Source organism: Vanacampus margaritifer, chromosome 7 (genome assembly GCF_051991255.1).
Source record: "Vanacampus margaritifer isolate UIUO_Vmar chromosome 7, RoL_Vmar_1.0, whole genome shotgun sequence".
Classification (NCBI taxonomy): Eukaryota; Metazoa; Chordata; class Actinopteri; order Syngnathiformes; family Syngnathidae; genus Vanacampus; species Vanacampus margaritifer.
Window position 1 is genome coordinate 14428751 of NC_135438.1, and position 13233 is coordinate 14441983.

Sequence of the window (13233 nt, forward strand, 5' to 3'; positions counted from 1 at the left end):
TCTTAGCTCAGTGAAGTTTGGCAAACATTGTACAGTATTAGTGTGATGGCCACTATTTGAAGGACTGCTGTAGTTTCTTGACTTATTTACCTCATAGTCTACACACAAAAATGTTTGATTCGGCAGGTTGATTGCGCTACCTGTCCTCCCTGAGATGAGGTGAGGCCGGTCTGCTGTATCTGAACAGGAAGCTGCAGTTTGAAGTGCTGTGGTAAAGATGTGCCACTCTGCTGAGCCTGCAGCTGTGCCAACACCTAAAAGCATCCACAGAGAAGAAACACTAATGTAAACAAATAGTGAAGCAAAGAATAGCATGAGAAATTGGCAACAGAAGGCATTGGGATTAATTATGTATATCTACAGTATGTCATCGTCTATCGGTCAATGATGAACATACACATACTGTGAATTATTAGGTTATTGAATGGGAATGGAGGAACTTTGCAATAACAATCAAAATCTGTTTGTAATCCTACCTGTACCTGCTGCTGCAGTCCAGACATGAGGATTTGGGGGTTTTGCTGCAATTGCAGCTGTGCAGTTCCACCCTGTGTTGTCACCTGCAGTGAGGTGGGAGATTGAATGGGCATGTGAGCCTGCGTCTGCGGGGGTAACTGGCCTTGTGGGGTGGATGCCGACGGGGTGCTGGTGGTAGCCATAGTAGCTGCCCCTGGCTGCACAGGAGCGGCTGCCTGTTGAGCAGGCTGGGCCGGCGTTTTCGTGGAGTCAGAATTGGGCTGGCTAGATGGTGTGGTGCCTGTAGAGATTTTGATCACAGCGTGAGAGAAAGCAAAATGACCATCCAAACGTGTTTTTTGTCATACCTGTGCTTGGTGTGGGTGTAGCAACTGCAGATGGGGGCGTGAATAAGAAGCGTTGCGTTTGGCCATTGGGCAGCGTCGCCTGCATGAGCTGCTGGCCGGGACCTGGAATGACCGTGACTCCATGAGGTATGACCTGAAGCTGGCCGGTGGTCTGACCTTGACCTTGAATCATCACGGTCAGAGCCTGGGGGGAGCCACCGACACCTGAGCCAGCCTGCTGCTTCTGTAGTGAGGCAAAGCAGAGGCACAATGTGTTAAGATTAAATCACATTTTTACTGTATATAAACATACACCCACACAGAAAACATGCAAACTCCCCACAAGGAAGACCGGAGCCCAGATTCAAACCCACGACCTCTGAACTGCAAGGCAGACGTGCTAATTAGTTGTCCACTGTTTCACCAGACAGACATACTGTACATTTTATGGTACAAAATGTAAACCTTGCTAGTTATATAAGCCCTATTAAATATTTATCATTCAAGCACCAATAAAAACTATTAAGCAAATGGGAACGCTGAGTACGGGTAGTCTAATATTCAGGTCGCTGACTGATTATTTTAGTAGCATGTCATGAGCAATGCTCACTAAACTGTGTTACCTGAGCAATCTGTGCGATGGTGAGTTTAACCTGGCCAGATGTCGTTCCAGCTGCAGCAGTGGTGTTTGGGCTCTGGCCAGTAACCGTGGCAAGAGGGCTGGCTCCAGAAACTGAGGTGGACACTGTCTGCCCTTGTAAGATCTTACTTACCACTTGTTGGCTAGCCTGACCTAAAAATGAAACAGGTGCTACATGTAATTTCTGCATTGCAAGTAAAATAATGCTAAGAACATAAGACTCAATATATACAAATATTTTAACACCAAGACAAGCTCCAAACAGCAAATTACCTTGCTGAACCACAAGTGGGGTTCTGAGAATTGTTTTTCCCATAGGTCCACCCTGCTGGAGTGGTGTTCGAATTGTTGCCATTCCAGGCCGGATCTGCTAACCGGGGTGGGGTGGGTCAGAGATTTTGGGTTAATCAACAATAAAATACTAATAACAAAAGCATACACTGTTGTTGCACCAGTGGTAATACACATTACATACAGAAAATAAGGTCTATTATAACAAACTATTAAATGAACAACCCTATAAATATAATTGTTAAAGGCAACAATCTTATATTAAAAAACATGAATATTGGAAGTGAAGCGTGGTTGTACCGGCTGCTGGGTGCCTGGGATATTGGGCCTGATGTTCACAGGAGTAGTGCGAGGCAATTTGATAAAGGTCTGAGCACTGCCTGTTGTACCGGAAGGGATGATACCCAACACCTTTTGCTGCACAGCACCTGATTTGGGGGTCAGAGGGTGTGGACATCAAGAGACAGCAGGAAAGCACAGGAACGCTACAAAACTATACCAAATGCATAAATCACACAAGTGCTTTTTATATGTAAAGAACGAAATAATAATCATAATGATAAAGTGGAAGCAAGAATTTTATGACAGAGTGGTATTTATCTTTAACAATTAATTGTAACGTCTGTTGTATTTGTGAAGATTCTGATTCATCCAGGTCAAAGTAATCTGCAAACTCAGAATTGAAGAATTTTTTTAAATTAAAACCGAAACGTCTTAAACCAAGAGTCATGTTGCCTTGATTCAACCTTCGCGGCTCAGTTGTATTGTTTCCTGTGTCCCATATAACGGCCGATTACAGTACAGCTAGGAAGAATTTTAGGTATTTATCTTCAATAGTGTTTACTAGTGAGCAAAACCATAGACAAGTAAGATTATTTTCCAATGAGAAAACATTCTATGTCCACATACGTACCCTCAAAAGGCTATAGTAAAGATGAAAAGTCACTAAAGATGAATGTTGCTTAGCTATAGCACATAACAACTGTCTTATTCACCACATGCCCCTATGCTTTTAAGGGAATCAAACCAGGAACCCTTCAGTCCACCGCTGTACCACTTGGGGAAAGGTTGCCCCCCATTTTCTGCTACTCAGCACACTTCCTACGAGTAAGGAAATGTTCACAGTGTAAATAGTCCCAATACAATACAATACTGTGAAGCAACAGCTGCACCTTACAAGTGAGAAGTTGTGCATTGACATGGCTCAATACATTATTTGTGGGTTCCTCTCTTTGCAAGATGGCCAACGTTTGATCACAGCAATGGTAAATATTAGTGGAGTAGGTAAACAAAATCTTCAAAGACTTGCTGAAAGCTTACTTGGGTTTCCCCCAACATATCTGAGCCCCCTCATAAATTATTCACAACTTTTTAAGCCTTCGTCCGACAAAGGGAGCGTTTCATATTTGCCGTGCGAGCACGTGAAGCTGATGGCTCAAACAGAAATCACACGAGTAACACTCTTCCTTTCCCTCAGATCCTGCTGTGGTTTTTTTAACCACAACCAGGCAGGTAAACCTTTACATCAAGCGTTTCCCTCTTCAAACAGGGACCTTAAACCTGGTTGTAAGACATGGGGAGTCTCTCCTCTGGTCACAGACATCAGACACAAATTTTTATGGACTGGATGTTGAAGGAGCTTGATGAATCGGGACTCCGAGGAGTTGGAGAGGTAGACTTTTATTCTAAAAGATGAAGGGGGGAAAACAAGAAAACTGAAATCCCGCAATAGAGAGTTACCTGTCTGGGAAGTAGACCTCAGGGGTAAGTAAACTTGTTTTCCTGCCTAACTTCCTTAAGCCCGTCCAAAACAAACATTGTGCCCCGTAGTCATGCTGGGCAAATAGACATGTCCATTAAATGGTCACACTCCACCTGAAATTGATGTTTCTCCTTTAGGATTACTTCAAAAAGGTAAGAAAAATCACTTTCATTTTCGTGTATGAAGAGTGCAATGTTTTATCTACACAGGTTTCTAATATGGTCATGAAAATGCATCCCCTTTGAACCTCTACAACTAGTCCATCTTTGAACTTGTGGAGAAGAAGTTGTATTTGCATGTTTTACTCTTGAGAATCTGACATTGCACAACACCCCATTAGTTGCGCTTTTTTTATGCACAAAAATCCACCAACCAGTAAAAGACCATGCCACAATACTGTACAACAGCCTGACATTACCAAAAGTTGAAAAAAAGCTTACGAAGAGCTAAACTCTAGTTAAGATTAAAAGACCCAGACTAAACAAGTGCAGCATCCTTAAACAATCAAACCAAAATAACTAACTTCCACGATATTACTGTGCTGCCAGGCCCCAACCAGACATGTGGATGACCCATGCCAAAGTAAGCTGGTGACTCAATGGGCGGGTGGACACTAAGGGAACACCACGATGGCGTTGGTGCGCACAACACAAGTGAATGAATAGCTACATTGGAAAATTTTCAATTTTGCCACAAATTACACCACATAAATAACTTTTCACCTCTTTGTCTGTCTTTTTAGGTGTGAGGTAATAAAGGCTGGTGTACCTCCTTGTGAAGTTGCCATGTTGACTGTGATGAGCTTGCTGTTGGCTGGAAGAGGCAGCTTGGTGGTCACGACTTTCCCACCCACCGTGGTTCCTGTAATTTGAAATGTGTGCCCACCAGTCGTGGTCACCGTATTCTCTGTGGAAGCAGACACATAAAAATCAGCAAACATCATATTGTAATGACTACATGCATGACTCCAATGGTAGCATGACTTGTAAAGGTAGAATAAACACATTAACTAATTTGCTCCCAAAAACATATTAAAGCGTTCTATTTTAAATAATGGCGTGTTCCTAAAAACACATTAATACGTTTTTTTTCCAATGCTAGAGCACACAGAAGGCTTTGATGCAGCCTCTGACCCGAAGAGGTCGCTCAAAGCAATGGTAGTTATTACAAAAAACGGCCAGCAGGTGGCAGCAGAGTATAAGAGATCAACCAGGGCCCATGTTGCAACAAGCTCTTTTCCCCAGTGTTTTCAACACGATTGTGCAAAATCTGTCAAAATCCAGTAAAACCACTAGGAGCGAAGAGGGTTGCTTAAGTGAAAATGGCTGGGAGAGAATGAGTTAACAATAATGATGTAAAGCATTGAAAATATTATTCAGTAAGCACTGTCTTGCTCATAATAACTCATTTTAAATGTACATGCATTAGTAGCACTTTCTACTAAATTCAAATGTTTTTAATACTTTTGAAGCAGTACCTGGTGAGTTTTGACTTTGCTTGATCCACGTGGCAAACGACTGCTGGAAGTTCTTGGTCTGCTGATATTTGACAGGCGTGCCTATCTTTGAGGACAGTACCACCTTGGCGCTAGGAGTTCCCTGGCCTGACAGTGAAGCCACCATGACCTTAGGTGTCACGGCGGGTATTGCGGGAGTCCCTGTTGGAGTGACCGTGACCGAGCCTGGTTTCTGCTCCTGACGTTTCTGAAAGTATAAAAATGTATATATGACCAGAAGACAAGAACAGGGTAATGGATGAGCTGAATAAAATCAATTATAATCCTCTAATGAAAGACAAAACCCAAAAGGTTCATATAATAAGGTCAGCTCAAGTGATTGAATTAATCCAACCAATCACCTGGGTCTGCACATACGATAGCAGTAATAAAATCCCTCTCACCTTGGCTTGTTCAGCTGCCTGAGCTTTCTCTTTCTCAACCCTAAGTAGAAGAAATGATAAACATTTTCAAAGACCATGTGTGATTTTCTAACGAGTTGTTAAGAGTTTAACAGCATTTATTACACCAGTGACACAATGAAATACGCATATTATTCTGACCGCTCCGAGAAAGCTCTGATCTCCCAGAGGTCTAGCTCCTCCTCTGCAACCCAAGTCTCGATCACCACGGGGCCCGTCTGCTTGGGAGGTTCGGGTTTCTTGGGACGCAAGGCACTGGAGCGCAGACCTTTCCTCTGTGGGGTGTGCGTTTCTGTAATGGTGGACACGTTGAAATTTGTTGGGGTTTAGCTGCTGATTAATTATACAAACACATTATGGCTTTTTATACTCTCTCGGAACTAGTCTATAAAGACTGCCTGGAATAAAAGAGCATCCGGTATTTACCTTTGGGTGTCTCAGGAGTTCCCAGGGGGCAGATAATTTTGCGGATGCAGTACTCTGAGCGAATGCCGTAGGGCCCCACGTCACGCCGTTTGATGATCTCTGTGGTGGTGATTTCTGTGTCTGACGTCTCTGTGGTAATGAGTGGGGATAGGGCTGGGTTGGTATGACGATGAGGAGGAGAGCCCGAAAAATGGAGGAAATGATCTCCAACATAACACCTGTGTCAGCCACAGGAAATGGATGTTTGTATTTCACTCTGTGTTTCTTTTGTCTTAACGTAGGAACGCAAGACATCAAAAGTGTCAGCATACATGCAGACAAACCTTATTTCTGGGTTTTTGGCAGTGGTAAAAATCTAGGTGAACATCTCAAAATGTCATAAAGCATAACGTTATAAAAAAACATCATCACTTAACATTTGACTACTCCAGGAAAGAAACCTAAGTGGTTATTTGGGGTGGGGGTGGGGATTGCGTTACCTGTTCGTGTAGTACCGACAGCCGCGGATGGCTTCACGGCCATGTCGTCCCATCTCAAACAGGCCCAGAGCAGTCGAAGCATCAGACTCACACCAGCCAAAGTGTTCACTGTTTGCAAGCGATACCTGTATACATAAAGTTAAGTATTAGATAAGATCAGCAGTTATTGCACTTACAGTTACAACCACTCTCCAATTATACAGATTACAAAATGTTACTGCAAAATACAAATACAATGCTTGCTAGTGAAAAGTCAGCAAAACTATTGGTAAGATCAGGCGGCTGTGCAGTTGGATCTAGGATTCAGATGGTTCATTAGTGTGGCATGACAGCAGGACTGCTAGTGACTCACTCTGTTTCAGAATGCAGACAACAGCACAATTGTGGAATAAGAGGAGGCAGCGTAAAAAAAAAAGCAGAATGATGTTTGGTTCATGTTTTTGTGTAACTATTTCCATTTTGTAAATGGAACAACCAATGCCCACTTCTTACAGTAAATTAATTTCACAAGCTTGTTTAGTATGTGGGAAACGGATATTGTAGGCCACAGAGGCTGTTGACAAATGGAACACACACATCTTAAATTTTAAAGCTAAGCCATTTGGTTCTATTTAAACACTTGTCATCACTCAATTCATCATTTTCTAAAATCATAGTGTGCATATTTCCTTGCCCATGTGTAAGCTTAGCAAGCAAATAATACAGTCTCTGGAGTCATACAGGTGCCAGCAGAAAAATAGGGATCGGCAAAAAGCGGGATCGGCTAGTTAAGTCTTTTTAAAAGATAGGGGATCGGATGGAAAATTGTGAGCAGTGCACCTCTAGAAGTGAATCATAAAAGATTGCAAACAAAAGCCACGTTATAACTTAAAATTGTATAAAATATAAAGTTAACAGCGAATCCTAGCCTAGATTTTGTATTCTTTTTTGAATGAAAATTAAATACTTTTTGATCAAGGGACTAAAAAGACAATTTCTTGGAACTTCTGAGCAATGTCTGTTTGACTAATGAAATATGTAGTGCTTTAAAAAAATTATTAGGCAAAGCTTTGACTTTTTGGGGTTAAGTGGGATCATTTTTGCAGCCAAAGTACAGTAATTTCTGGACTACAATGCGCACCTGACTATAAGCCGCGCTAGCTAAATTTGGGGAATACTCAGTTTGTTACACATATAAGCCATACCCATAGGGTCGAATGCAAGTGAAAAAAGTAGCGACTTGTAGTCCAGAAATTACTGTAGACTTTTTTTCTGCTATTAGAATTGTTAAAATGTATTTTGTGTTTTGTCGAAGAGTAAAATGACAAGTTCCAGGGTGGGTCAAAATTGAGAGACCTTACTTACCTCCAGGTGATGCCAAATGTGGGCCTGGGGGAAGGATACGGCCAAATATCCTGGGCTGGCTTGGCGTTATAGTTATAGATGGCCACCTCCCGGAATCCTCCCCGCCTTGCCAGCACCTTCAAGCTGTCGTGCGGCAACACAAAAATGCTCTTGCGGTTGCTCTTGGTGAGAAACTTGCGATAAGAAGGAAGCGCCGTGTCCGATCGCACCTTCTTCGTGCGGGAGAATTTGCGGAGGCGTACTCGGCCCCTGGTTGAGTCGTCATGAAATATATCTACAGAAGCTGTACCACTGGTATTAGTTGTTGATTTACTGATAGAGGATGACAGGGTTGTCTCCTTTTGTTGTGTTATTATGTCACTCTGGCTGTCTTCTGACGGACTAGAGGAAGAGATTTTGGTCACGGTTGTTTTGGTCATGGTAGTGAGGGTGGACACTGCGCTTTCTGTTGTGGTGCTTGTGGAGGTGAAGAGCGTCTTCAACGGTATCGTCTCTCGCTCACTGTTCTCTCCAAACTCATCACTTAAACTGGACTCTTCTGTTGAAGGTATAGGCGAGGGTGCCATTCTGATGATCTTGACTACAGGGTTGCATTTATTGCCTATTAAGCTGTTGTGCTGCCGAGAGTCCAGGGTGTGAGCTTCAAATGGACCGATGTTGTTTTCCAGCTTTGATATTTTCACAGGAGGTTTGTAATCCTGATCCGATGTCATTATGTTGCTCTCGAATGTTTCTGCAGGGGTCGGCTCCTTTTCTACAGCATGCATACTTTTGTTCATAAGAGCCAAATCTCCATTTACCAATGGCTTTTGTGTGCTTATGTTCTGGGAAATACTTTCATCTTCGACTTGACCAATGCTGTTCACCTTGGTTTCGTTAGTTAGCACACCATTATTTTCACTTACCACAGAGTTACTCACACTGACATCACCCCCTAAACCATCTTTACCATTTATATGAGGAAGAGAAGAATTTGAAACAGGAGAACTGGAGCCTTCGGCATCTTTCATATTTTCCAGGTTTTCATCATGTCGCATCCCGTTTGTCTCAGTGGCTAACTCCACTGAGCTAAATGTCTCTGGATTTTGTTGTGATGGATTTGGAAGAGATGTATTCTCACTATTTATTTGCTCAACAACTTTTGTGATCGTCCTGACTGAGCCCGTCTTTCTACCCGAGTCCACATTAGGGACCTCAGATCCTATATTTTCGATAAATCCTTCGTTGCTAGCGTTTAAACAAGCATTGTCTATTTGTTGCGCCGAAGAGCAATCTTTTGGCCCCATAGTCCTTTCTATGGAATCAACCTTTAATTCCGGGGACACCGTGATGGTTTGGTTTTGTGGTGAAGACGAGTCTCTTTCTGCATCTGAACTGCAACTGTCTTTGGATGTTGAGTTAGAAACGGAAGAAAGGCGAGCATCTATGTCTTCTGTAGTTTTCGAGACTACAACCTGACTGTCGCCTTGAACTCCTCCAACATCTGCACGGCCAGAAGTTCGAATTGTGCAAGAGTGTTGCTCGTCTTTGAGCTGTGTCTGAGCCAGAGTCTGGGGCTTAAGTGGTGACCGTGGTCGTACGGGTGTGCCCAGAGGTGGTGTTCTAGAGGAGGGGGGTGAAAGAGGTGGAGTGGTCTTGGGTTTGGATGGAGACTCGTGTTGTTTTGTCTTTTCTTCAATCGCGTGCTGCTTCACTCGCCGCTCCAGCAAGATGTCAAGTTTGGAGGACTTGACCTTCTTCTTGTAAGCAATGCGGGTGAGGAAGCCTTTACTGACGTCCACCACGTCATAGTTAAAAGGACGAAGGGGGTCATCGGTAAGCTCCTCCTTCACACATTCTTCCTTAATACTGGACTCTGGAGAAAAAAAAGAAAGTACAAACAATAGTCTATTGGTCCTACACTTTCTGTCATATTTAAACAATCAAAGACATTGAAGTTAAAACAGTTTTCTCACAGACAATTAATGACCAAAAATAATTGAATTGTCATTTTCTTACTTTGCTCATCATCTGATTTTAGTTTAGAGTAATCCAGCTCCATCTTGGATTGTGAGTTGTCAGCAGGCAGTTCTTCAGACGCTTCCATTTCACAGCCAGCTTCTTTTTTCCCCTCTTCTATTTTTTCACTAGACTCCAAAACTTCATCTAACACCTGATTGTCTTGGGCAGGTTTGGTGGGTGTAGATGATTCCTTATCTGTTGTATCGCTGCTTATGCAAGAGACTCCCTGAGCTTCAGGTGCTTGGACACTAGGTCGTCGACTCAAGTCCAGAAGGGTGCACTTCAGGCCAAGTTTGGCATCTTTGGAATAGAAAAAAATTGTACATTGAAGTACATTCAAAACAAAAATAAAACTTGTCAACCAAATGATTGCAACCCACATTTTAATAAGGTATGTAAGCATATATTCATAAATGAATTACATAAATAAAAAAGGAAAAAAACTATTGGCACAACATCAACAAAGGTCAATGTACTTCTCATCCTGTGGCTATACATCACCATATAATGACCTTGCGGCAAAGCAGAGATTGTGGAGTATTATACTTCAGCATCCAGACATCATGCACAGAAAGAGCAGGGTCCGACAATGGCGGCCCGCAGGCCCCGGGCCTTACACATACTGACCTGACTGGGCCATTACACAATTCATAAATAAATACCATGAAGGCAACACATTCTTGCTTTTAGCCCAAATATTACATTTTATTATGGTATATTTTGATATAAAATATAGCATTTTATACTGAGCTATTTATTACTGAGCTACAAAAAAAGCAAAATAAATAACTAATAACTATACAAAAAAAAAAGAAAAAAGAAATAATACTCGAAACTTGTTGTATTATATCATGAATGTGTGTATATGGGGCGAGTACCACCACATCCTAGCTCAAAAAGGCTTAATGTGGGAAGGACCCTTAGCTAATATTTGCATGCATTTCTTTCTCATTTCTTGCTTGTTTGCAAATGTCAAAGTTTTACAGCAATGATAAATCTGCTTAAGTAAAAATACTACCCCTGCCTCATGCTTCCTGCTTTTGCCAGTGGAAAAGGACAAATAGTGAGTAAAGCTAAGAAGGTACTGTGCAGTGGAAAATGGATGATACATGTAAGATTACAAAGCCAAACAATCCTCTGTCTTAAAACCAAGGTAAAATAATTAAACCCGCCCCAACTCGTGAATCATTGTTTTTCCTGACCTTCAAGTTCTTTGCGGTAGTTGGCATTAGTGTTGCCAGGAAGTCTTGGGAGAAACCTCTTGACATAGGTTTTACTTATCCAACTCCAGCCGCCATAGCCAGTAACACGATACTCCTCGCCTTTCTGTTTCCACACCTTCAAGGAGGACAGAAAGAGGATGAATGAGGAGGAGCACAAACAAAGGATGTTTGTTTGCTGACCACCAACTGCTGAGGGCACGACTCGTCGACTCCTATTAGAGCTCAACTATCAGTGATGGTCACAGACCACAAGAATGTACATCCACCACCATTTAAGAGCTTTCAGTTCAACAAAAGTCATTATACTGAGCATGGGAGTCAAGTCCAGCAGACACAACACAAAATATGACATTTATTATAAACTATACAAAATCCATTCAGGTTCCTGTAAATGTGACCTACCTGGTGTTTAATTGGAAACGTGTATTTGACCCACGTGGCCTGTTGCATCGTCTCCTCTTCCTCCAGCTTCCTCTCTCTTTTCTTGACTTTCTCTTTCTCCTCACGCTCCATGGAAGTCATGCGGTTTAACCTAGAAAACGTTTTGAATTGTTTCAACAAAATATGAACATATGATAAGTAGATTGGTTGATATAAACTCTGTCCTGATCCCTGTGATTTGTATGTGCTCTTCCAGTCTTCCCAATGCAATGATTAATGGAAACGAGGAATGTTCAATACCATGTTTTTTTCAGGCCGATACCAGTACGTGTACTCAAAAGTTCAGTTGTCACTGATACTGAGACCAACTAAAGATATCACTAGTACTTTGATACATAGAAGCTCCCAATTCTCTTAATTTCCAGTTCCTGAGCAAACGGCCTTAAGACCGATACCAGAATCGTTTGCTGTCGCGAATATTGATACCTTGATAGCCCAATACTGATACATAGTATCGGTACTCGACCATCCCTAATGGAAACCTTCATCCAATTTCTTGAAACACCTCAATATCGTAATGTCAGCCACTAAAAAGATGTTTACTTAACGACTGTGAAAAAATTGTTTCTATAAATTGTTACTTTTTTTTCTGATGGGAAAGTGAGGCTGTCTTAAGTGGATGACGGGCAACTGTGTGACAAAAAAATAGGACCTTTTTAGTGCTGTATAACAAACAGTATTACTGAAAACATTTTGAGTAATGGGCAGAATATGAGAAATGCCTCTCAGTAGTCAGGATATATCAGGATCCGTGTTTGATGTGGGATTGCTCAGACTCATTTTCAGGTTCCAACTCCGAAATGTTGGCTTCTTTAAAAGGGTTGTTGTGCTGAAGCAGTGGTCACTGAGAGCCATAAGTGGGTGGTACTAGTAGTGGACCTGCAGTCTAAATATTATTCCTTGGGGGTGGGCCTTTTGATTTGATCTGGTCAGGATCCCCACTTCCCACTGAAATGGTCTGACTGACTACACGCTTCCTTTGTTCATGCACTGAATGCTTGTTTCAATATATCAATGTGTGTAACTACGGTGTTTTTATTTTAACTGAAAATGTAAAAGTGCTGCAGTTGATATGAAATTACACCAAGTGTGTACATACATATACTTTAGGTCCATTCATTACTTTCCCTTTAAATTCTTCACCAAGTCAGCTAACTGTGCGGATAACAGTAACTTTTTCTCTGAAAATACCTCAATCTATTCTGCTCAAACGGTGATAGGCCGTTTTGTGTACCTGGTGTGGCCAAGTGAGTCCTTCCAGACTGGCATGGTTGCCACAGGCTTGATGGCACACTCCATGATGGCCAGAGCAAGGGCAAACTCTCTGGCCTTACTGCACATCTGCACTGCTTTGATCCAGTTAGTCCTACAAAACAAACCATTTCTAAACGTCTTTCTTTACGTTTTTATTGTTTTGGTTTGCTACACGATGGCAGCATGATGCGCCATACCTGTGTGAGGCCCAGTTATGGTGCATGAATGGACATGGAACATTGTTCTCCAGCTGGATGATGGTGAGCCTTATTGTAGAGATGGTGATAAGCTTGGAACCGTGGATGGAGCCGTTCCACTTGAATTCCCCTGCTGGGGTCATGCAGAACTTGTGGGAGAGATGCCGCCTTTTGTCGTGATCCTAGTGAACATGAATGTTGAAATCGTACGTGAAGTTATGGGGATGTTCAAGTTGTGTTGTGTGAGTGCTACTTGCCTCTCTGTGTTGGTGCTTGTTGAGGGCCAGCGTGTTTGTGCTGTACTGGTTATGATACACACGATATTTGCCCTCCTGGCCGAGCTTGAAGTATTGGCAAAGCGTCCCCTTCATCACCACATCCTTGCTCCGTGTGCTGACACGGGTGACATCACCTTGTGCGTTTACTACTAGAATCTATAGATGGAGCAAGACAGT

At 42.3% G+C, this 13233-nt stretch overlaps 1 protein-coding gene across 5 annotated transcripts in view; it reads right to left on the reverse strand.

Annotated features, from left to right (window-relative positions):
- The window catches only part of LOC144054964 (nucleosome-remodeling factor subunit BPTF-like), a 39372-nt gene that overhangs the window by 15838 nt on the left and 10301 nt on the right, over positions 1 to 13233 (reverse strand). For 2 of the 5 annotated variants that reach the window (XM_077570439.1, XM_077570443.1), the window contains exons 8-26: positions 13036 to 13212; positions 12779 to 12960; positions 12562 to 12693; positions 11289 to 11418; positions 10866 to 11001; positions 9661 to 9963; positions 7663 to 9517; positions 6319 to 6443; positions 5840 to 5992; positions 5555 to 5705; positions 5396 to 5435; positions 4974 to 5199; positions 4265 to 4402; positions 2035 to 2162; positions 1717 to 1813; positions 1427 to 1596; positions 825 to 1047; positions 477 to 757; positions 141 to 254 (exon numbers count right to left, since the gene is read on the reverse strand). In XM_077570439.1, coding sequence (XP_077426565.1) covers positions 141 to 254; positions 477 to 757; positions 825 to 1047; positions 1427 to 1596; positions 1717 to 1813; positions 2035 to 2162; positions 4265 to 4402; positions 4974 to 5199; positions 5396 to 5435; positions 5555 to 5705; positions 5840 to 5992; positions 6319 to 6443; positions 7663 to 9517; positions 9661 to 9963; positions 10866 to 11001; positions 11289 to 11418; positions 12562 to 12693; positions 12779 to 12960; positions 13036 to 13212 — 4761 coding nt within the window. The remainder of the gene's footprint in view (positions 1 to 140; positions 255 to 476; positions 758 to 824; positions 1048 to 1426; positions 1597 to 1716; positions 1814 to 2034; positions 2163 to 4264; positions 4403 to 4973; positions 5200 to 5395; positions 5436 to 5554; positions 5706 to 5839; positions 5993 to 6318; positions 6444 to 7662; positions 9518 to 9660; positions 9964 to 10865; positions 11002 to 11288; positions 11419 to 12561; positions 12694 to 12778; positions 12961 to 13035; positions 13213 to 13233) is intronic. The other 3 variants (XM_077570442.1, XM_077570440.1, XM_077570441.1) reach the window with 3 other exon arrangements.